Genomic DNA, 24,839 nt, shown 5'->3' on the forward strand with positions numbered 1-24,839 from the left:
CCCCCCCTCCCCCTTTCCCAACTTCCTGCTCTCCTTTCACCCCTGGTGATGTGTCATAGGCTAATGTCTCCTTTGCTGGTGAGCGTGGACGTATGAAGGGGAGGGGGGTGGGGGGGGGGGTGTAGCTTAGGGCCCCTTCTTCTATGTTGCCAAAACCACGGCCCACACCAAAACTGATCCATCACAACCAATTAGACCTGGTGGTGGTAAAGCAGAACAGGCATGCGTTTGTACGGGTCCAGAGACACAGCCAGAGCCTCCAGCTTCTCCATGCCTGCCGTATCACATAATCACTTCCAGCCAAAGGCTTTGTAAGTGTGGACAGACTGTGTATGCGAATGTGTAAAAATGTGTGTGTGTGTGTGTAAGTGTGTGTGTAGGGGAGTGGAGGGGGGCATGCCTAGACACTGTGCTGGGGAGAACTCGAGAGCAGTCCCTGTGAGAGCAGGTCAGTAGACAACTCTTCAGACAGGAACTCTGCCAAGACATTTACCATCACTTCATACGTTTTTTGTTTTTTATGTTGTTATTCTTTTACATATAAACCATCAATTAAACCCATATGTGATGTGTCTGGTTTTGCAGGAAAATGACTTTGAAAACCCACGTTCAGGTATTCAATCTCCGCATCATCTCCTGGATGCTCCGCTAGGCACACTTTATTTATGTTCCCCTCGGCCTTCGGCCCCCTCCATTTTACGCCATACTCCGCTGCCACCGTATCAGTGACAGGATCTCTTCCGCATTGCTTCTCCTGAAAGCAGGGGAGCCATTACTGCCGACAGACAGAGAGGGCTGGGTGACTTATCTCAGGCTCCTCTCTCCCCACCAACCTGTTGTTGTAACAGGGCTGTGAAGACAGGCCTGTCAGCATGGGAACTCAATACAGGCTCTGCTCTCCGCCTCTCTGTTTGCCTTTGTTCATTTCCATGGTTTCCGATACCCAAACATTTGCTCACACACTTAAAACACATTTAGGGAGAGTACTGTAGGGAGAGTACTGTAGCTTTCCAGTGTGTACATGTAGCATTACACTCTCACACAACACACACACACACACACAAACTGCATACGCATGAAACCAGTTCGCACTCACACACAAGTGTTCCCACACGCTTACACAGAAACACACATGATGCAAGTTTTATGCTGGTGAGTGTATTAGCTGTTAGACTAATTATCAAAGTGGGCTTGATGATGTGGTGAGCAAACTTGGAAGTTAAGCTGTGTGAGTGATGTGGAATGCCAAACAGTGTTTAAAGTGAACAGGATACATAAAGTCTTTCCTCCTCTCTAACTTCAACCAATCATCTCCTCTCAGCACCTTAGTGTTGCCCTGACTTTATTTGTACTGTACATTTATTATCCCACACTAGACAGGGAACCCAAATTTAGAATGTACATAATGTGTACTCTAAACATTACATGAATGACCTCCAAAGTTATATATAGACTCTGGAGTGAGTAGATACACACTGTACATTGGAGTGCTGAGAGTATTTGAGCGTCTTACCATCCGCAGGGCTGAGTCCACGGGCGGCCGAGATCATGGAGAGGGTGGGGCTGCTGTGCATGGAGCGCAGGTAGTGCTCCATGTGGGGGTTGATGTAGGGGTGCGGGGCGCTGAAGGGAGACTCCCCTGTCCCGGCAGCGTGGGGAGACAGGCGGATCAGGGAGATGTCTGAGATGACCGGGCTGCCCCCAAGTCCTGGAGGTCTGGGAGAGAGAAATGTACAGAGAGAGGGAGGGAGGGATGGAGAGAGGGAAGGAAAGAGAGAGAGAGAGAGTGAGAGAGAAGTACAGAGAGACAAAGAGAAAAGGAGAATGTTACATTCAATGTTTTTGGTCTGTCTGTCTCTTCACCTGCCTGCCTCCCTTCCTGCCTGTCTGATTGGCAGATCCGTCTTTGGAACCGAGTCCCTCCTGATCCAGTTCCAATCCCTTCCCTTTATTGTTCATTCCTGATGTAATGATCCCTCCTTGTTGTTGCACATATTAAGGCCTGCGGCGCTGAACAAGTCCAGACCGGGGTGTTCAGACTGCAGGCGCATGAAGTCTGCGGTTTGGGTGGGCACGCTCGACCTGTCTGGCATGAGGCCTGTAGGGCACTGATAAGAGACAACACATCTGTATGTTCAAACCAATCTTCTCCCAGGCCACCTTCTGGCTGACTGCCAGACTGACATGACACCGGCATGTTTGAAGTCGGCTAGCCCACAGGTCGAATCAGGATAGGCAGTAAATTTGTCGTCGGTAGGAGGGTGAGTGGTGGTCTGTTTGTAGGAACCTAGACAGACAGGCGGGAGGATTTCGCTGTTGCCTTCTGAGGACAGAGGATTGAATGACGGATGTGTGATGGTCTGCAGAGGTGCTTTGTTAATGGGATCCAGTGTGTGTTTGTGTGTGTTTGGGGTTTCGGTTTAGTCTACGTCGTGGAGAGAACTAAAGGAGATACTGTACTCTGTCACTTTCTCCCTGGAGAAGAACAGACTAGGCAGGCACAGGCTCACAGGCGGAGAGGTGCAGTGAGAGTAAGGATGAGGAGACGGACGACCGGTCACAAAGACCAAAGCAGTCATGTGTTGCCTACTTTCTTAGTTGCTCAACCTGAAAAATAGGAGCAGGTGTATGACTCACTAACTACTGTCCTCTGTACTGCAGAGAGGGCCTTGTACCCAGCAGTAGAGATGCAGAACAGTCAACAAAAAACTTGTGTCTGACCTCGGCATTTGGTTCATAATGAAGATATTTGAAGAAGAATTTGTTCATGGACCACCTTGACATTTTTGTTTGACCATCCATTAGTTGAAGCAAATTATCATTTCCTGTCCATATACTTTGACCCTGGAATGATAATGCCATCTCTGCAGATTCATTCTGGTAAATGGGTGCGATTGAGAACAAGTTTGAGTGTGGATACAGTTTATCTTTCGACGTTCTGCAGATTTCTGTCGTGATTCTCTGTGGCTGGAAGCAGGTGATTGAGAGGGGCATGTCCACCTAAACTGAGAAGGCCAGGTCTGAGGTCCAGCGTTTCTGGCAGGGTCTTGGCTCACCTCAGTCTCCCATTCATACTCCCTCTCTGTGTGGAGGCCAACCTGCAGCCAGTCCAGCCCAGCCCAGGCCCCGTTTCCAGTAAATGCCTGCAGACTAGCAGCCTTGTCTGTGGGCCAACTTTCTGCTGTCAGCCCCCTCTGATGGAGCCCAATAAAGAGCTCTCTGTTCAGGGAAAGCTGAGAAGAAACAGACGTTCCATACACAAAAACACGCTTCCCCCCGCCTCTCCAAACAGGCTGGCAGCCTGGCACAAGACCCTCAGATTATCTCGGGGCTCCTCTTCTGACGCTGGTTGGTTGCACTGGCACTGGACAGCCCTCATCTCTTGTCTGTCGACATCATTCATTCATTCCCTCTCTCTCTCTGGTCAACAGCCAACGTTTGGTCACAGTGTTCCTGGTAACTAGCAGTGGTGGGGTCAGTGTGGTAAATGTGGTGACCCGAAACCTGTGGAAGAGTCCGAATGGTCACTCCTGTGGTCCGCACCTCCGAATCAGAGGTTCCCCTTGTGTTGTAGCCCCTATCTAGAAGCGAACGCTACAAAATGTGGCTATCAACACAGCTGTCAGGAGGCTTATGTTGTGTTGTGTTTTCACAGTGGATTTGGACCCCTCTCAACTATTTGCAATATAATCAAAAGTTGCAAAAGTCAGTAAGCTTAATTGAAACTCAGAGTGGCCCAGTAGTGGCTGCTGGGAATACTGACATATTTTTTTTACTGCTCTGGCCCCCTTCCCTACCTCGTATTAAAGTTTAACAGTAAAACTAACACAAAAAACTATTGGTAGAAACAAATTTCCTCTTCACTATCATAGATTTGTTCCCCTTTTCTTTTAACAGTTTAAAAGGGGATGTGAGATAATATCACTTTGAGAACTACCTGCATTTCATACTTTCACAACAAAGCTCCTAATAGCAAAATGCTGTGTTTGTGGAATTATTTATTTATTTAACCTTTATTTAACCAGGAAGTCCCATTGAGATTAAAATCTCTTTTTCGAGGGAGACCTGGCCAAGACAGGCAGCAGCATAAAAAACAAAGAGTTACAGACAGAAAAACACAGAACAAGACAAGTTAAAAGAAACTAAAAGCTAAGAGCTAAGAAACAGTGACGTAGAGTTAATTTAAGAAACATTTACATATTAGGGAACCTGCCTCTATTTCTTTCATTCGAGAATGGCCTTTCATCCCTTACAACCAGAAATATTTGTCTCTCCGGCTACAGCACAGAATGTCAACACATACTGTGTCCACAGTAAATCACGTTAACTGCCTGCTGCGTGTTTGAGTCTCTGATAATAAGGTAAAATTTACTACCTTACCTGTCAGGAGGCTACAAATACTAGCCCTCTCTGACAGCTACTATTATTGAAGCCTTGTCGATCCGCCCTCTTTCTGACAAGACGTTACTTGAACTGTTTTTCCTCAAGTTCCTTAGTCACAGAGGATGAATGTGTGTCTGGGAGATGGGTCTCTGCCTCTAACCTGGGCCTGTCATTTAAACACAGCTCCATCACAGCAGTATGGGTGGCTCTGCTTAGGTAAGATGAGGAGCTGGAGGTGAGCTGGGAGACAAACAGACAAGACACTCTCGTGCCGTCGTTGTGTCGGCGGATAGACGGAGGGAGAGGGAGAGAGAGTGATTGTTCCCGTCCCGCCAAACACGACACATTTCCACTTTGGGGTAATTGTTGTTTGCGTCAGCGTGTGATTACACAGGTGCTCTCTCTCCCTGTCATCTCATTGTTGAATCTCTCATGTGTGATCTGGACAAGGTGTTGCATGTTAGGATCAAATGAAAGGAAATGAGTGAGGGCATAGCTGCGTGCATCCAGAATGACAGCTGCAGTGGGAAGATTTCTAAGCCCAGTTAAATGACTGTACTTTCCCCCCCGGACTAAAGAAACCTTCGCTTGTATCACATCTCCACGCTTGGGTTTTCTGCAAGTGTAAGCTCCTTGCCTGAGTGGAATTCTGCATGCCTGTCTACCTTTCTGCGTGCAGTACCTGCGGGTATGTCTGCCTGCATGTTTGTGTCTCACTGGTCTGTGTGTTTGGTTGTCTCTGCCTGGTCTGTCTGTCTACTTTTCCTGCCTGCATTAGTCCCAGCCTGACCTGCCAACGAGTCAGTATTTGCCTCTCTGGCATGTTCCCTACTGGCTCAGTCGATGAATTATGACGTGACGCGCTCTCATCTGTACTTCTGGGCAGCTAAGCCGATTGAGATAAATCACCCAGTACCCCACAGGGGCTGCGGGCGGCTACGAACATAGTTGTTTTTGGGCCCTTCATAAGGATGCTGAAGATTAGGACCGTAGCTTGATGTACTACTCCTTAAAGAGAGGCCTCGGTGTACGGACAAAGGGATGACCTAGAAACATACAGTACAGTTGGAGTAAGACATCTAATGAGGTATGGGGTTTGCACGGAAGGCAATTATCTATAATACTGCCTCGACACTGACATCAGATGTTCTTCGAGCATCGGTAAATCATGTTTAGAGCTTGAGATAAATCACGACCGTTTTTCCTCTATTGATTTTCAGCGGTGTGTGATTGATAGCTGCTACTGTTCTTTCATGAATGCATTCCTCACAGTATATCACGAGCACAGTCAAAATCCCATTGGGTCGGAGAAGGCTAAAACTAACATGGTAAGAAAAAAGTGTCAACACACTGACAGCCAATCAGCACGCTCAGGAACCAGCTCCACTCCGTCCTACGAACAACCACACCAAACAAAGACAGAAAACACAAATGGTTGATCTGGAAAGCCCATTTAATCAACACATTCCATGCTCAGTCTTGAACCGACTGACTGCCTGCTGAGCTGGACCGCATCTGTTTGTGTGCTGGGGCGGTGCAGGCCGCAGTCCAGCCACACGAAAACCTTGGGTACATTTCAGATTTCAATGCTGCAATTTCCCCCCAACAGCCTCCCAAAAACCATAAATACCAATCCTGGAATGAGTGTGCAGATCTGTTTTTCTCATCCCTTGTGTTGTCGTTGAGGTCCTGGAAACGGAAAGACTGGATTTTGGATACTAATTACCCCCTCAAACATGTTGGCAGAGGCCCGCTTCCCTGACTTGTGGGCTCACACAGAGGATGCCCGCCAGCCACAATCTGCAGCACGCTCCACTTGAGCACTGCCTCAAGAGAAGCTCCTGTGCCAGTCCACGGCTCAGCACCGCAAAGCAGCCCAGAAGTCGCATGGGGAGGGCACCACACAGAAGGTCCAACGTCCACGCCGGACAGTTCAAAAGATGGTGGAAGCTATCTTCAGTAGAAAGGAGAAGACAGGAGGCTTCCACGTCGGGCAGGTATTAAAGAAGCAGCGCCTACCTTACTAGAACAAGACAGGGATCAGGAGCAGTCCGATAGCTCTCTCTGTGACAGCCCCGACAGAAGGACCTGCCTTCTCGTTATGGACTACGCAAACAGTGATGAAGGGGCCCTGTGAGGAGACGTCACGTTCAGGCAGACAGGACAGAAACCCCTGACACTCCGCTGGGACAAGGTAACAAAACGGTGACAGCGGGCGCAGACACCCCCTACTTCATTTGCAGAGCAACGCACCGGTAATTAGTTGAATTTGGCGCAGGCACAGAGAAAGACGTCGAGATCAGGGTCTTGATGAATTAGGGGTACACTGTCAAGACCACATCACATTAATCAGAGAGCCAGCGTACGGACAGTGTTTTCTCTCCTTCTCCCTGGTCTGGCTGGTGATGAATGGCTTTGCCACAAAGTATGTATCACTATCACATCTGTGAATTTAAATGTACCACAGCATTGCCAGAGACCTATTGATTTTACTCCTACCTCTCCATTTGAGGCTTCGAAGATAAGCCGTGGTACAGCATTGTTAAAGAGGCCTAACTTTTAGCAACACCAAATCGAAGACTGTGAGCAAGCAAATGTGTCATGGACTCATTTACACAAGACAGAGACACACTAACGTGTGGTAATTAAGAAGTGTCCCTGTTTTATTAATTATTCTATATACAACCATTTTTTTTGTTTGTGTCACATGAGGGAATCGAATCCTGGATTTGTGTGTGTGTGCAGAAATTATGTGTTGTCTTATGTCTGATGTTTATTCAACAGTTGCCAGAGACAACATAAATCCTGTAAGTGAGATAGAGTTGAAATATCTTTTTCATACACATATCTGTGCATGATGAATCCATCTCTGTGGAGCTCTTGCAATAGGAAGAGGACGAGTCCCGGCAAAACTCCCTAACTCTCTGGACCATGCTAGCATCATGCTAGCATCGCACAGCCATCCAAGTCCTACACCGTCAGCAAGGAGGAGAGGCACGAGAGGAAATGTTAACATTCTGTTGTAGCATTGCTACCCTGGCTCCTCTCTCCTCCACTCTCCCCAGTCTCATCTGTCTTTGATAGGGAGCGGGCTCTTTCTCTCTTGGCGTGAGAGAGCTAGAAGCTTCTCTCCCTTGCTGGAGCTGGTGAGAGGTGGGAGTTAGCTCAAATACAGTTCAACAGGGTGGAGACAGGTCTTGGAACTCGTAGTTACAGTATCAGGATGTGCCACAAATTGAAATTATGAATGGCAAATATTCTAGATTGTCAAAAAAGGAATATATACATATGCATACTAATCACATGGCTTTCTTAAAGCTAGGCATATTTCTCTCCCTTCACAGTGACGAAGGAAGTAAGTAAGTAAGTAAGTAAGACTTTATTTATATAGCACATTTCATACAAGAATTGCAGCTCAAGGTGCTTTACATAAAATCAATAAAAACAATAATACAAGTGATAAACAATTCAAACAAAAATAAAAATCCCAATAAGATCTCTGTTCAAGAGAGAAACCAACTTTAAACATGCATCTTAAAAGTAACAATAATATAATTAATAAAAGTAGGAAAACCCTTTTGAGATAAAATTACTTAAATGCTTCGGTAAAAAGGTAGGTTTTAAGCTGTCTTTTAAAAATGTCTATAGTGTTTGCTTCCCTAATATTTATGGGTAATTTGTTCCATAGTTTTGGGGCGTAATTGACAAAGGCCGAATCACCAATCTTCTTATGACTGCTTCTGGTGACCTCTAATAGGCCTGCATTTGATGATCGCAGTGTTCTAGCTGGTGTGTAGTTTATAAAGGAGTTAGCAATGTAGCTAGGTCCTTGTCCGTGTAGAGCTTTGTATGTGAGGAAAAGGACCTTAAAGTCAATTCTGAAGGTAACAGGGAGCCAGTGTAAAGTAGCTAGGACAGGACTAATGTGTTCTCTCCTTTTAGTTTTGGTTAATAATCTAGCTGCAGAATTTTGAATGAGCTGTAGTCTTTCAGTGGTTTTCTTGGGAATACCAGTGAAAAGTGCGTTACAGTAGTCCAGCCGGCTGGATATAAAAGCATGAATTAACTTCTCTGCATCATTTTGGTTTATGAATGGTCGTACCTTTGCTATATTCCTCAGGTGAAAGAAAGCTGTTTTGGTCACTTTATTAATGTGAGAGTTGAAATTCAAATCTGAGTCCAGGATTACACCGAGACTCGTCACCTCTGGTTTAAGACAGGGGGTTAAACCTCCTGTCTACCTAAGGAAGTCAGTATTCAACAAAACCATAACCTTAACTTGGGACTCCCAAACATCAACCCCTAATTACTTTAGCAAGGAATGCTTACCCGTGCATGGTGTGCAGGGGGTGTGGCTCGTAATGGTACCGCCCCTCGTGGTGCCGCATGTCGATCGGGATGGGCGTGTGGAAGGTGGGGAAGAGGTGGTGAGGACCTGACGTAGGAAGGAGAGGAAGAGTGAGGAAGGAAGAGACTTCAAACACCACTTTCAAACAGGATATTTCAAAGGCAGAAAAAAGCTACAATACAAAGGACATGAATCTAGGAGCTGGCTACGCAGTTTTGTGTCAAATATTGGCACTATCACACAGGCGAAGAGGGATAAATAAATAATCAAAGTCATCCTGAGGAATCCTACATCTCTGACATGAGAGAGATCTCACTGAGCCTTTGACAAAGACCTGCAGCCTTTGAACTGGGGAGAGAGAGAGGCGGTGTGTGTGTGTGTGTGTTGGGGGGGGGGGCTATAGTGGTGGTTGGGAGAAACCACAAGAAAGAAATACTACTGTCCCAACACAAGCATGGAATAACTTCATGGAAAAAGAGTGAATCCCTTCCTCAGTAAGGACAGAGATATCCAATATCCACTCTGGCAATCTTAGCAGGAGCATGCAACCAAACTGTTAAAGACTACACAGTTTTAGCTCAGTACCTGGGGAGAAGGTCAACAGCTGTACTCTAAGAGAAGTGAATCAGCCAAGAAGTATGAGGCTTGACTGACTCTAGCGATGAAGTGGCCCATCACACACACACACAACATGGGGTGAAACTAGAACATTTACAGTTCCCATAATTCTGCAGTAATTGGGGCCTTCCAGTCTGTCTGGTGTGGGGCCCATTATTAACCTGCCATCTCTAATGAGGGCAACAGAATGTAATGTGATGATTGTGTTTTTTATGTGAGACACAAAAAAATCACAAATCAACAATTTCCTGCAGTAAAAAGTTGATAGCCTAGGGTAAAAGTAGTTAAAGAACTACACAGAACTTGACTCGTTACTGGGATTACACGAGTCCTAAAACTTTTTGGGCTCTTTATAAAGTTACGGAGAGATCTCCAATCTTTTGATTCAGTTCCTCATTTGAAAATCCTCCTTTTAAAATATGTGCATCACGAAAAAAAAATCAAAGAGGTTACTCAGCTAAATCCAAACAATAGCCCTGATTGACTCCATAAACTACAGGGTCACCCAGGGTCCCTTTTGTATAGCTCAGCCTAGTATGTTTGTGCACTGCCGCGACGCAAAAGAGAATGAGAGAGAAAGGGAGAGGGGCGGTGACAGAGAGAGATAGAAAGAGTGTGAGAGACAGAAAGACAGAGAGAGAACGGTAGAGAGGCAGAAAGAGAAAAAAGTAAGAAAGTAAAAGATAGATTGAAAGTAAGAAAAAAAGAGGGGGGGGGGTTGATCAGTTGATCCCTGGTGTTGTATTAAAATTCTTTGTGCATCATATGCATCAGTGAGTTAGCAGAGACCACCAGGGTTAAAGGGCAGGGGTCAGGGGGGATCAGATCATTATCTTTGATTGAGAGGACCTGTGGGATTTGGGGGAGTGGTAGAGGGCACTGCTTGGGAGGGACGTCTGGGGTGCAGGGTGTTGGGATGCCAAGCCCAGGCTACAGTGGACCTACATACCAGGAATGGACGGCAGCTGGGTCTGAGGTTTGGACTGACAGCTGCCAGAGAGCTGGGCCCAGTACAGAGACATGATCCTGGGCTGTGGTGTGTTTGAAGTCATGGTACTGAACCGCTTTCTAAAAACATGTTTCTCTCTTCTGTGTTTGACATAAACTTCAGCTTCATCCCAGCACAGAGACTGCTGAAACCATAGCTATGAAAACTTTTCATTTTTGGGGGCTTATGGCAGACACAAAGCCAGACATTACAGGCACTTATCTCTGATTGAGCCTATTGTTGGAAAGATTGCTTCTGTTGGATTGGACCTTCCTCTAAGGGCAATTGGTAAACAGGAAAATAAGTTAAAAAAAAATAAAAAAATCTGTGACCGGTACTGTGTTGCACTAAATGACAGTTGACTTGCAAAGAATTTGTTTACCAGCTGACTATTATCCATCAAAGAAAACAGCTACATCTGTTCTCTGTTTCAGTCGTTGACAACATGATGTGTAAAACACACCTGACAGGCAAGTTGCGCGGCTGCAAAAACACGAGAAGCCGGACAAATCACGACAACGCATCAGTATAAGTGAAAATGTCGCTCTCTGCCTCTCGATATCCAAAAGGGCCTCATGTCTCTGTGAAGCTCTGTGGCTGGACGCCTGCCAACAGGCCTCCCTCTTCTTTGTGCGAGACAGAGGAACACTTAGGAGTCAAGTTGTATGCCGCAAAGTGAAAGAGGCTCCCAGTAAAAATAAGTAATGGGGAATGAGTGCGGGCAGAAGAGCTACCCCTATTCAAACGTGTCCCCTCTTCTCTGTGAGTGCGCGGCAGATCTCTGGGGGGGAGATTGAGGGCTTAGAGAGGGCGGGGAGGGGAGAGGGGAGAGGGGAGCAGAAGGGTGAGGTGGGCACGGGTCGAGGAGATGTCAGTGGACCAGTGAGCCTGGCGGGATAGATGTTGACCAAGAAGACTGGGGAGAGTCTTGAAAGTCACGTCCGAGGAGGAATGTAAACACGTGCACACACAACCAAACACTAGGGGGGGGGGGGCATCCCTGTAGAGACATCCTGGTGCCTGAGCTCCTGGAGTTGGAGGTGGAGGTGGGGACAGGCTGAGCAGACGCTTCATCACCCAGACAGATGCATTGTTTCCTGGGCTAGCAGGACAACACTAGGCAGGTATCTGGGGGACTCCACAGGGACCTTTACCTGGTATACTGGGATCCTAGCAGCGCAGCGACACAGACGTACGCCCGCGCTTGGCTTAACACACACATCCGTCTTAGGAGCGGTGACACCTATACTCACATCTGCCAGAAGAGCACATAACACTACACACCGGTCACGGCTGAATTTCAACAATGATTTTTTGTTGTGGTCATGCTGCACAGCATAGCTATATCCTACTGATAAAACGTCTGGCTCCTGATGAATATTTCGACAGGTTTTTAGATCTGCAACCATGAGCATGTCCATCTCTTTCTCAGTTTAGGTAAACCTGGGACCATGCAGGCTTCTGCTGCAGTTTTATCTCCATACCGATCGCCTGGCTTGATCCACTTCAGAGGAATGTGCCTTCACACAGTGCTGGTGCTTGTTTGTGTTCACGGACATATCTGGGGGCTCCTGGAGCTCTCTTAAGTTCCATCATAAGACATTGGCTGGAGATTCTCTACAAATATTATTGCTCCTAACCCCCATAATAAGGCCTGCGATGATCCAAACATCCTGTCAGAGACCTGTGAGAACCAACCATCTACTCTTTCTTGTTTGGGTCTTAAGCCAGGTTTGATCTACCTCTTAAGACAATGCCAGGTGTTAGACATTAACACAGGGCACGGACAGGTTCAAAGCGAGCTCTACAGAGCGACGTATGGGGGAGACCCAGAGTCTGTGCAAACGAAGCCTAAGATCAGGGCCAGGCTGAAGAGAGGAGAACAGAGCGGAGGGGCTCATCCTCTGAGGAAGCACTCTGCGATAATAACAATATCCTGAGAGGCCAGGCCTGGGCAGGGTAATTAAAGCAGCTTTTTTGTCTCTCACTCCAAGAGGGGTGAGGGGGGGGGGGGGGAGAGGAGGAGGGGGGAGACTCAGACAGGAAATTCCAGCAGAATAAGCTGGATGGGGTCCTAACTACACAGCGCCATGCCAACAGCTACACACGCACACGCACACACACACACGTCCCTGTCGTCCTCCACTGCACTTTGAGAAGCAACAGCCCAGATACGGCTGTGTTACTAGAGGCTCCTTGGTGGCCTGCATCTTGTTACCAGCAGATCAAAACAGGCCTTTTCCTAGTCCATATCCATCCTGTCTCTCCAGTCTGCCCTGTGGAGTGGGTTAATGCCTCTGTGTGTTTAGTCTGACACTTCACCAGCGCTCAACATAGGTGAACTCTGCAGGTCTAGTCCGCCCAGGGCTGCTGGTTCCTTCCCGGTGTGAGGGTTAGCCCTGGCGACGGCAGGATTAGGGGCTTACAGCCGAGCACGTAACCACCATCACTTCTGAAAGGAGGCATTAATACAGTCACTCTTGCATCTCAACACCCCTCGGGGCTGGTAAAATGATACCCTTTTTATTGATAGGGGGGATTTTTGAGCAGAAGGTAAGTGGATTAGGTCAGGGTCTCCAGCCCAACACTTGACAGGTAGAACGGAAATTCATTAAGGCAAATATAATCTCTATTTGTCTAAGCACGTAACGTCTACGAGACTGAAAAAGTGTTCTGAAATCCCCATTAAAATGGAAACATTGTTTTTTGGGGGGGCTCTTTTGAGTGAGCTCTGTGAAGTGGTGGGTATGGTCTCACTTTGAAGTCCTGCAACCTTTTATAGTACATTAGGAAATGAGATGTTTATACCGAAATGGAACAATGTCCATTAGGCTCCAGTTGTAGACTGGCACACATCCACACAATACAGTTAGCTGACTTAGTCATAAAGGAGAGAGAGCTGAAGTGAAACCATGTTGAGTCCTGTTGAGCTTTCTAGAATGTGTGTTATAGTAACTCCTACGCAAGATTCTCGGGATGGTGCTAACTGAGGTTAAGGACAAGGGTAAGTAGACAGAACATCAGACATGAGTATTTCTAAACTGAGCATAAAATGCTTTATCTAATTGATTGGACGTGTGTTGTGAATAGACAGTGGGAGTGTGTACTCCCTCCACTGTGTGTTGGAGACGTATGTGTACTGCAAGTGTGAGTACTGGCCGTTAAGGCCCAGGCTGTGTTTACATCCCGTTACCATGGGCACCCGCAGATGTGTACAATCTCCATCAGCCGTTGTGTAGTGGGCTCGAGTGCCTTTCCTGTGCATGTTTACAGAGGCGAACCCAGCTGGCTTCTCTCTGCTGTGATCCGTCTCAGTCAAACGGCAGGCCGCTCTCACCCAATCACTGCTCCCGATCGACCCCCAAACCAGCATCCACATGATGCATCACCTTGACGGAAGGTGCCGGACTGGCTCTGCTAATTGTCCATAGGCCTCCGTGGTCCTCGGACCTCACCTCTTTAACACCACAGAGAGCTAGCGGTGGATAGTGTGTTCAGGGTAGGGGGCCAGGGGACTTGGTCGTATGGGGAGTATAGCTATCAGCGCAGGTCAGACATGTCTGGGGATCTCGGGCTAACGACCACCATGCATCACCCAGCTGAGAGCTGGACCGGGTGCAGGAGTTGAGCGGCTCTGTGGCGGGCGTTTACAGCTTCGCGGGGATCCGCGGGGTAGTGGAGGTAGCTAGCGGTGCTGTTAGCATGCTGTTAGCGTAGCGCGGGTCAGCCTCAGGGTTAGCCAGCCCAGAGTGAGGGGGCTGAGGGTCTTTGTAAGACTGATGAGCCGTCAGGATAATCAGCTACCTGACAACGGTCTGATTTATCACCTGCTCTCCTAACAACCCTGCTTAACACACAGGTGTGGGCCAGATTAAGCCATTACCTCACAGAGCACAAAGGCCATTATCACAACAGCAGAGATAATGGTAAGCAGACTAGGAAATTAGTCAGGGGAATTAGGTTCACGTAAGTGAAGCAAGGCCTATTCTATACATAATAACCATGACCAGTGATGTTTTTGGTTTTGGTTTGACCATGTGTCTGTGTACTTCTATCACGATGAGCTTTGCTGAAGGTCTCTGATGATGTACCGACAGTCAAATTGTTCTTAGCTTCAAACCGCGAGAACTCAACACAGCACCCAGGCTCTGTCTAGTGCATGACCCCTAACCCTTGAGTCACAGCTGATAGACAAGCTGCCAGCTCACAGCACAATGAGCAGCCTCACGGCCTGATGACGGCATAGTCAGCGCTAACTCAGCAACCTCCACCCCCCACTCCACTGAAAGAGTCTTATTTAAAGGGGAAAGGGAAGGGGGGGGGCAGGGAGTAAAGGAAGTATCCTCAACTGCAGATGCGTGGGAGCAGGGCCCGTGCACATCAATCTGAAACTAGTCTTTGCTGGGGGTCACCCTGGGGTGAACCCCCTCCCCCTCTTCTCCCCCCGGGAAGCCTGCATACTGGGGCTCTAACTATCTCAGGGCTGGAGAGTGTCTCAGGGACGAGAATGCCCTGGACTCTATCAAACTGCCATGCAGGGTCTGTAAATGTGAACTCTATTTACGGAACAATACACAACACTTTTTGTGTCTGAACAATAAATGTACAGTCTAATGTCAACCCAAAAGTCTATTTTGAAACTAAAGGAAAAACATTCTAGGGAAAGTTCCACAATTTTCTGTGTATATCACCAGAAAGTTTGGAGACTTTCAGGAGTGCCAACTTGGTATGGCGTCAGGTGGCTGAGCGGTGAGGGAATCGGGCTAGTAATCCGAAGGTTGCCAGTTCGATTCCCGGTCGTGCCAACTGACGTTGTGTCCTTGGGCAAGGCACTTCACCCTGCTTGCCTCGGGGGGAATGTCCCTGTATTTACTGTAAGTCGCTCTGGATAAGAGCGTCTGCTAAATGACTAAATGTAAATGTGAATGTATCCTGCTGGGCAATGTCTACCTACTCACTTCACTGCATTACAAAGGCTGATGGACTTTACATCGCCACTTCCAAAAACATCCACAACAGCTTAGCTCCATAACTGTCTCTGCCTCTGTCTAGTTCATCTACCACGATGAGATAATACCGATCCGCTTAAACAGAACACAAAGATCCAACTTCCCTCCCTGCAGTCTGGCCCCTCACTCCAGGGAATTCAGCTGGAAAACTATCTCACTCTGGGAATTTGTTTTAAAATCACTAATGAGGAACAGCTGCACGGGCTTGGAGAGTCTCTGTGTGATTGGTTTGTTCTCAGGTGCTTTTCTACAGGCTCGGCGCAAGTCAGACAGGTCGTCGGCAGCGGACTGCGGATCCTCTTACACACATCTTATTTTGGGTTCTCTGAAGATTCTGCTTCACACTGACATCACAGTACACAAGTACATAAAAAAGGGATAGATTTCATGCAGTTGAATTGCGAATAAAAGTTCATTCAAGATTAGACTAACTTTGCAGTTGAATACTGACTCTTTGTTATAATGTAATTCTATTATTTGTCCATTTTAGCAAAAATAATACATTCCTTGTGTGAATCAGAGATGGATGCATCCATTGCTCTGAGTTGAGTAAAAGTAGTAAATAGAGCTCTTTAAACGTAATGTACCAACGTCACATTTACGTTGTAACCCCTAAACTGTCCAATCCTACAGCAGCTGAGTTGACCACACATCTGTCCAACACAGAGACATTCGAATGATTTATGACAGGCCTTTATTTCATAGCACTTTTATAGCACAAACTCACCGCCTGTGTCAAAGCCCCGTAGCCACATAGATAATGAATTGTGGGGAGACATTTCCCTCTCTCTCTCTGGCTCTCTCTCTCTCTCACTCTAACTCTCACTCTCTCGCCCCCTTTTTTTCCTCCCTCCCTTTTTTCTCTTTCGGAGGGCCCAGCAGAGATTAGGCTGTTAATTAGAGCATCCGGGTTGGTTTATATGGAGGCAGTCAGGGGTGGGGGAGAAACCGGGGGATTTTCCAATAGCTCAGCATGGAAGTCCGACACTGAAAGGGGACCAAGGATAGGGGGGAGGGACACAGAGGACCTCTCTTTCTTCCTGGACAATGGGTGCGCATTCTTGCTGTTGGGTGTTTACTAGGTTGGTGGACAGAGGAGCTGTTTACAAGCTAGGCTGTGTCTGTGAAGCCCCGGTTCACCTAGGTACATAGGTTGTGAGAGGGAGGGGTTAGGGGGTACATGGTTTGAAGGCTGGGGGTTGTTAGGTAGGACTGAGGCGGGGGGGGGGGGTACTATGGTCGTGTTCTCGATGGTTTTGGTGAGTAATCACAAAATCAAATGGTGGCCGTGCTCTCCCAATCTCCTTGTTCCAGTTAGAGCAAAATAAACAAGCTTTCACGCTGGAGTGAAGGAGGAGTGGAGAGAGTTGTGAAGGAAGAGCGGGGGGGGGGGGGCAGGGGGGGGAGGGGGAGAAGAGGAGGGCACAGAGTCAACAAAGGCATGAATTAAAAGGCTAACTTCAGGATCTGCCAAACGGGCTCCTTTTTGTGTTGTCTCTCCTGGAATAGTGTGTGTAAGTACAGGGACCCCTCAGGCAGAAGTGCTCCTCTTCCCCAAACACTAAGAGAGTTCTAATACACTGTCTGCAGCCCTCCAAGCACACAAAAGGACTTAGCGTGGTTTGATGGTCCGCTGTGAGAAAACATTTGGGAAAATATGTTTTAGCGCTCTCCAGATATAGAGAGGGGCTTCCTCTTGGATGACTGCCGGTTCAACATAAATGTTTTTGTCAGTTTAAGCTGTCGAAAATGAATGCCAGTTTGAACAGGCCTTCAGTCAATTGGCATAAGTCTCCATCGTGTTACTGTTGGTGCCCCAGTGTAGGGTACCTCCCTCTCCAGGTCACATGCCAGCGTCTATCTAGCGGCAGCGTAGCTGGGGAGCAGTCAGTGTGTTTACCTGGCGATGATGCGAGTATGGAAGTCAAATAAACAGGGGGTTATGAGTAACACATGATGCTTTCTTCACTGCTGCACTGGCAGAAAGGTGAAAAGATTGAAGGGTGGGATTTTCAGGGGTGGAAGAAGGGACAAGTTGAAGCGTGTTAGTCTACATGTCTGTCTTAATTAGCCCACACTTAGAAGATTGGGAAGGCCACCAAACAGACGTGTGTGGAGATGATGTCATTATGTGAGACCCGCAGCTACTGAGGAGCACTGGAACACTTGGAGGGCCGTGGGTTGGAGGGCCATGTCAGTTTCCTTACAAGAATCAAGGAGATACACTTTCTTCTTGTAACTTAGTTGATCTTGTTTAGAACAACCGGTCCAGTCTAGTTCAAAGCAAACAAAAAATTATTTTTGCTGTATATATATATATATGGCTTAGTCTCATGTTGATTCTTACTTGATAAAACCCTATCTTTGTGTTGACGAGCCAGCAGGTGAGACCTTAACAGACTCCAGAGAGGAAGGAGAGTGGCTGGGACGTTAGTCAGCTACAACAACAAGGCTCAAGATAAAGAGTCGTTTGTCACTGCAGCCAGTGACAATGCATTGTGTTATTTATAGAGCTGCCTCTGTGGTTCGCTGGTGTGACTCTGCAAGATCAGAGGTGACGTGTCTTTTGGGGACTTTGGGACAAAATGTGTTTTCTTCAAATAAGAAAGTGCAAAAGTGAACTATCCAACTTGCACTTTATCATACTTCAGCGTGACTTGGCACACAGCAAACCGTTGAAGTCGTCATTCGTAAAGCTTTCTAGAGCGCGGCTGACATTAAATCTGCAAAGAAAATCTACGCTTCTCTGATGGGATTGTCCACCAAGGGCCCTCCAGAAGGATCTAGACTGGAGGTTCTAGAGTGTTTGGAATAACGCCCAGGAGTCAATTAAGACCCCACTATGGTTTGTTCACACACAGTCCTCTAATCCCTCTCAACACCATAGTCAATATTGTCAGACAGCGAGGGAGTGCGTGCCTCGGTCCTCCTCCCCAGAATGCCCTCACATCGTGTTGTATTGATCTAAGTGTAAGCTGAGGAGCAGGAGGATGGAGAGAAGCAGGCAACAGTCTGAGCAAACAGCCTAAAAGGGTCTGGACCCCCCCCCCCCCCCACACACACACACACACACACTTACATCTCCTGCCTGAATCACCTCTACAGTCCTGTACTCTGAACCAGTACTATTCCCTGCCTATGTTTCATCTATATAGAAGGACAACATGCATAGTATTAGGATTCCGACGGTGCACTTGTTTGCAGCTAGCAGTGTGCCATTCTGCTCAGACAGTTTGGTGAGCTGTTTTCACCGTGGAAGATGGCCAAAGGGAGTCGAATTTGTGGATGACTGAAAGGGTGGATTGATATGGGGAAGTTAAAGTCTGTCTTCATCACCTTGTCCCCCAGACAGGAGAGGATGAAGCATGTGGAGGCTGTGGTAAAGGTTCAGCGACTGAGAGTGTGTTCAATGGAGGCTGTCACAGCTGAAAGAGAGGGTCATTACCACATCAAATAGAGCCCGGCACCTTCATTTAGTAATGACTCCATTAATGACAGGAGAAATTACTCCTGGAAGAATGAAAAGTAAAATAATAATGAAAACTTAGGGTATGTGTTCGAGGTTCGGGCTTTCTTGCTTGGATCCAGTGGATCAAATAATTTGTGTAGGACCTATAGTATGCATTTCTCTTCACATCTGGACTACATTTCCTTGTGTATTTGCTGTAGTCTGCTTTACCACATCATGGTTTCATAGAATCTGTCAAAACACACAAATGTCAAGGATGAAAAATTATATCTACCTCTAATGCCAATTGTAAAATACTCAAACATACTTTGCTTTGGAAACGGCACAATCAAAAGAATAGTGATGACAGCAATACAATCAAGCCTTTCTACATGCAGCACTCAGTTTCTGATTAAGGCTGTAAGTCCCTTACCAGGGTCCTGTGTAACCCTACCTCACCAGTCTGAAGCACAACTTCAGCTGTCGTTACTGAGATGCAGAACAGAACCGGAAAAAAGAAAAGGCAGTTCTTTTAAAAACATTAGGTAGACTTGATTCCATTTTTTTCTTTTAGATTGACTTGATTTGGTTGTATGTTTTTAACTGAGAAGTGTGTAACTAGGCCCACAGAGAAATCACAAGGGAAATCTTCCAAAAGCCTTCAATTGTGTTTGTATTACATTTTTCCAGGTGAATTAAGTGTGTCACAATGGCAACATAGGTTGTAGTATGTACTGTATGCATTTAAATCCACAAGCCTGTTCTAGTATGGTAGCATTGTTAACATTTTAACAACTAGTGCACAGTGCCTGTGATGCAGTCGGTGACACACACACATTCCTGGAATTATAGTATAAATGATGAAGTGTTCTCTGCAAGTGAAATAATTGATCAAGCAAAAGCATAGTGAATTCATCATCCAATGTTAAAAGTGCTATGCATTGAGTCGATGACAAGATCTTGAGGAACGCCTCCCTAATGAAGACACACATCTGGTCTGCTGCCTGGGACGATCTTAATGGGGTTAATGCACAACACCACTTGTTTTTCCAAGACTCTGATTAAAAAGCATTCGCTTCTCCCCTCAAAGAAACCCCCCAATCTGAGAGCACATTGAAGTTTAACAATCGCCGCCGCACGGCCTTGATGAAGATCCACATGTGCTGCAGATGTGTATCCTGGGCCATGGCTGGCTCCTCTTGATGGTGGAGGTTGCCACATGCTGCCCCTGTGTTATTCCTGGGTCCCTATACTAAATAAGCACCCCAGACACATCTGAAATGACGAATGAATGAGCCTCTCATACTGTAAGTGGATTGTGGGGACCAAACACCTTGATCTGAGAACCCACACTTGCATGCACATATTACATTCCCTTAACAGTTGCTATATTCTTATTTTCTAATATAGGGGACATAAAAGAGTGCTGTACCTCACTCAGCTTGCAGCACAAACTCGAGAGCTTTCTTGGCCTGATCTATTTTGATCACTCGTGCAGGCCGTTCAACCATAATCCATGGATGTGATTTGGGAAGGGAAGGGAATGGCACACATCAGTGTGACTGGAACCTTTTCTGAAAAATATGCTTCGTGAGATGCTCCTCCATAATAGGGTCCTATGAATAGGCACCAATTCAACGGCCAGCTAATTAGCCCCCTAGAAACCTGGTCCCATTTCAGATTACCGTTGGAGAAATAAGATCATAAAACACATCACCCTGACAGAGCCATGAGTGACTATGTCACCCCAGACCTCCAGTCACCCAGCGCTGGGGAACACCAGATTGGATATAACTGTCTAATTACTCCCTTTCAGAGGGGGGTAGGACATTAAAGGAAAAGTCCCCTACACCTGTGCGGCAACCATGATGAACGAACACCTTGTATATTAGTACTTTAAGCTGTGTTGGAAACTGAAGGTGGTTAATTCTGAACCATTCCCATCAGTGTGTTTAAGAGGGAAAATACTGCTCAGTAAATTTGGTGTAAAACTTGAAACTTCAGAACAGTTTCTTCTCCCCTAACAGCTTCTTTACTATGAGGTAAAAGACTGATGGAAAAAAATGTGCCAGCTTGTGAAAAGAGTTACAGTTTAGCTAAAATACCAACACCGACACAACATTTAGAGACCATTTACCTATGAAAGAGTTGAGGTTACGGGAGCAATTTAGCAAAAATGCCCAAATTGGGGTCGATATGTACATTGTTATTGTGGTTGTGTCGAATGGAAATGCATACGTTTAGTATTGATACAATTTAATCTGTCTAACTAAGTTTTCTTAGCGAGCTCTAAGCCAATTACTGTCTGTCCTTGTCTGACAAGCTGCCTGCTCAAATTCTCCTGAACACGGGACTGACCAGACAGGCTCACAAGGGCCCATTTAGAAAATGAGAACGACTTCTCTAGAGCTGGTAGACACGAACACCTGCAAAAACGATATTCTCACAGTTTATCTGACTCTGACATGCTCTAAATTCGACTTTTGACAACACTATAAGACGGTTTATCAAAGAGATCTGTGTTAGACCTTTTTGGCACGCAGACAATAACAAATGGGCTTGACAGTGTAGAGTTCTGAATGACCTAATTCAACAAAATGCCAGGCCTTCAGGGATCATCATACTTATATTGTAAAGTAGGTAACTTCTATAGGAAACTCTTGCCACTTTCAACTAATGTAGGTTAACATTCATAGGCAATGGACGCCAGGTTTTTCACACACAACTCAACACAACCCATCCCATGTAAGGCTTTCTGCACATTCTTGAGTTGAAAGCATAATTGCAAGTATCTCACTTTCATTTGTCTCAGTTGGAAACCATACAAACTGAGTTGTTAGCATCTGCAGTGTATACGTGAATGTCTAATGAATGAAGTAATGGAGAGATGGTCTGGCCAGTCTTCCCTTCGCTCCTCCTGGCTATTGGCCTGCCTGTTCATCCCTCTCTCTCCTCCTCCCCCCAGGCCCAGACTGTGAGTCTCCACCAACAGAGAGAGGCCTGGCAGACGGAAGGAAACATTACCTGGAGCACAGCACTAACTGGCCGGAGCCCAGAAACCCCACAAGTGCTAATGAACAGGGGAAATGAACAGGGGGAAATAGCAAGTGAAAGAAAGAATGGGAGGACATTTAAAGGGAGTCTTGTCAAGCCCGCCAGTTGTGCTGCTGACAGAGGCTTAAGGAACTTCCTCGGGGGTAATTAAAGGGTTATTCTACACAATGAAGAAATTAAACAGTAAAAACTCTCAGGGCAGATGACTGTTTTTCTTGCGAGGACAAGGAAGCATCTAGAAAAGTAAACAGTCTCCTGACTTTCGCTGGGTACTCTCGCTCGGTCTCTCTCTCTCGGTCTCTCTCTCTGGGTGCCGTGGGAATTTCAGGGCAAGTGTTATCCTTCCTGAGAATAGGACTGTGTTGAATAAGGAGGATTTACAGAGCCTTTGACTGTTAAGTATCTCCAACCTCTCTCTGCCAAAGCTAACACTTTGAGAATGTACAGTACATGGTTCACATCCATGTACTGTATATACACACACACACACATTCTCATTCCTGCACAGACACATGTCAAATTGACTCATTGGTCTGAGCCAGACTGTGTGGTGTCTCATGGGTTAAAAAAAACAAAAAAGGTGTTAAGTCTGTATTCCTGTTTTAATTAAATGAAATGAAAAATGCAAATGTCCTCATCGCACAAAGGCTCATGCATATAATACTCTGACCTTTAGCTGGTACCGGTGTTCCCATGACGACTACACAGTGAGGCACTCTGCCACAACATGTCAGAGAACACTGTCTCTTAACCATGACTGTTTGATACCATCCTCACTATCCTAGATAAGATAACGTCCATGTTCAACTGTCAGGCTGAGGAGATTGTGAATGCGTTTCCGAGAGTTATTGCCCAAGTGTGTGTCTATATGTGTGTTTTGGGAGAAGGAGGAACATGTCTGCATCTGCTTTGGCAGAGGGATGACCCTGGAACTCTTTGAAGCCCCAGCCAGGTATGCACATGCATAGCCCTTCATTCATATGACAGAACATGGTCAAACATCATAATGTCTTCTCCTGATTTCATCTGGTTGAATTTAGGCTCTGGTTAAGCTGATCTGTGCTGCCTACTATATGAACTGGTTTTAGCAACAGTGCAGAGCTGGAAGATAAGTTGAAATAAGGATCACGTTTTGCATATAAAACACGTTCCATCATTGAAAATGAGGGGATTCTCTCTTGAGGAATATCCATAATTGCCAAGACAGGGATATCACTCCATCATTGTATCCTTTCATCTCCACCCGGTTGTTACGAAAATGACTATGTCTATCTCCACATTACTCCTACGACATTTCTCGGAGTTGCCTGATGTACTTTACACACATAGACAAACACGTTTTCCATTTGGCAGCCTGTTGACCTTGTTTTTTTGGTGACCATGGCAACCATACATTGAGCCAACGTTGGTCTTTTTGGCTAGGCTGTGATTACAGGGTATAAATATGCCCTCGGATTTAGGCTCAGAACAACTCTAATTCTTAGTAAGGAGAGAAGGCTCTAAAGCATTAGAGCACCAAAACAAGTCTCCCATACCAGACACAACTAAAACAGCATGATTTCCTTGGGCTAGGGCTAGGCTAAGTTAGGCTGATGGGCTGGTCGGGTCAGTGCTGGGCTGGACTACTCCCTTGTGGCCCCTGGTTCAGCCAGATCTGCTTCTGATCCCGGAGTCGTAGGCCGGTGTGTTTGTTATCCCTGGGCCCTCAGCATTTACACAGGCAGCCCTGTCTGCTTATTTTGCTGGTCGAACAGTTTACTGTAGCTCGTCTGCGTCCTGTCTCTGGAGCTGGGCCAGTCTAGCCTGCGACAGCAGGTGTCAGGGCCATTCCCTCCTGTCTGTCTCAGACAGGATTCATCCCGCTAAGGACCCAACCACAAAAATACGGGCCACGTTGAGATTCTCAAAAACGTTTATGGAATCTGTACGCCGCCTCAAAGAAACAAGCTGCTTGCGAGCCGACGGATGCTTCCGACGAAGGAGCCAGCAAACAATGTTAAGCCTTTGAAGGGTTTGGGTTTCAGTTGTGTTTCCGTCGTCTTCCTGCCTTCTAGTTAACAGTGCACAGGTGCAGGTGATGATTAAGTGCATTGTGTGTTACGTTGTCCCAAAGCTCTAAATAATAATGCTAATTGCTAATGGCTCAAAATTGATGCCCCACAGAGCCAGCTCTGTAACCTTAGATCTGTAATTATCCACAGGTCAACCTTCCCCCAGGAATAATCCGAGAGTCAGCGGAAATCTATTTCCTCTGTGAGCTTAATAGAGCTGCGACAACAGTTACAATAGGCTCACATTCTGGGAAGGCTATTGTCCAGTGTCTTCTCTTCTCAGGCTGAGTGACAAATGAGTCATTACGGAACCGTTGAGGATGTAATGACCTCAGGTGACTCACACTTCATAAATGGATCGTATCTCTTCCAACCAGAATGGCCCAGACTTTTGGCTCACAGACATGCAAGTCTTTTCATCTGTATATTGCCCTTTTCTATTCTCAACATACGCACGGCTGACTCCAGACATGCACTTCTTGTCATGCTTCTGTGACCTCTTACTCTTCTGAGCTGGGAGTTGTGATTGGCTGCGCTGGTCTGACTGTCTATTCCACGCTGACCACAGCTGTGTGTGTGTGCAAACCCAGAGAGAAAGAGAGAGAGAGAGAGAGAGAGGAGAGAGAGAGAGAGAGAGAGAGAGAGAGAGAGAGAGAGAGAGAGAGAGAGAGAGAGAGAGGTGGGGCGAGCACAGCAGACCACAAACTGTCCTTCCTCCCACTCCGTGCAGCCTCAGGAACAGGCCTGTTTACGTAAGCACCTCCCGTCAATGTTTACAAGTCCTGCCCATTTTGTTTTAACGTGTTTAACTTCTCCAAAGTTTATTTTGGTTTACTTCAACTGTGAGTGTAAAGGCTACACTGGCGGACAGAAGAAGGAACCAAGACGTCAGGCAGTGGAACAAGTGTGCGTGTGTGTTTGTATGTGTTTGTGAGTGTGG

At 46.5% G+C, this 24,839-nt stretch overlaps 1 protein-coding gene across 1 annotated transcript in view; it reads right to left on the reverse strand.

Moving 5' to 3' along the window:
• gli2a (GLI family zinc finger 2a) overlaps positions 1 to 24,839 on the reverse strand; it is a 59,621-nt gene that overhangs the window by 18,106 nt on the left and 16,676 nt on the right. The window contains exons 3-4 of the mRNA XM_062456966.1: positions 8,713 to 8,818; positions 1,514 to 1,716 (exon numbers count right to left, since the gene is read on the reverse strand). Coding sequence (XP_062312950.1) covers positions 1,514 to 1,716; positions 8,713 to 8,818 — 309 coding nt within the window. The remainder of the gene's footprint in view (positions 1 to 1,513; positions 1,717 to 8,712; positions 8,819 to 24,839) is intronic.

The sequence above is a fragment of the Osmerus eperlanus genome, chromosome 3 (genome assembly GCF_963692335.1).
Source record: "Osmerus eperlanus chromosome 3, fOsmEpe2.1, whole genome shotgun sequence".
Lineage (NCBI taxonomy): Eukaryota > Metazoa > Chordata > Actinopteri > Osmeriformes > Osmeridae > Osmerus > Osmerus eperlanus.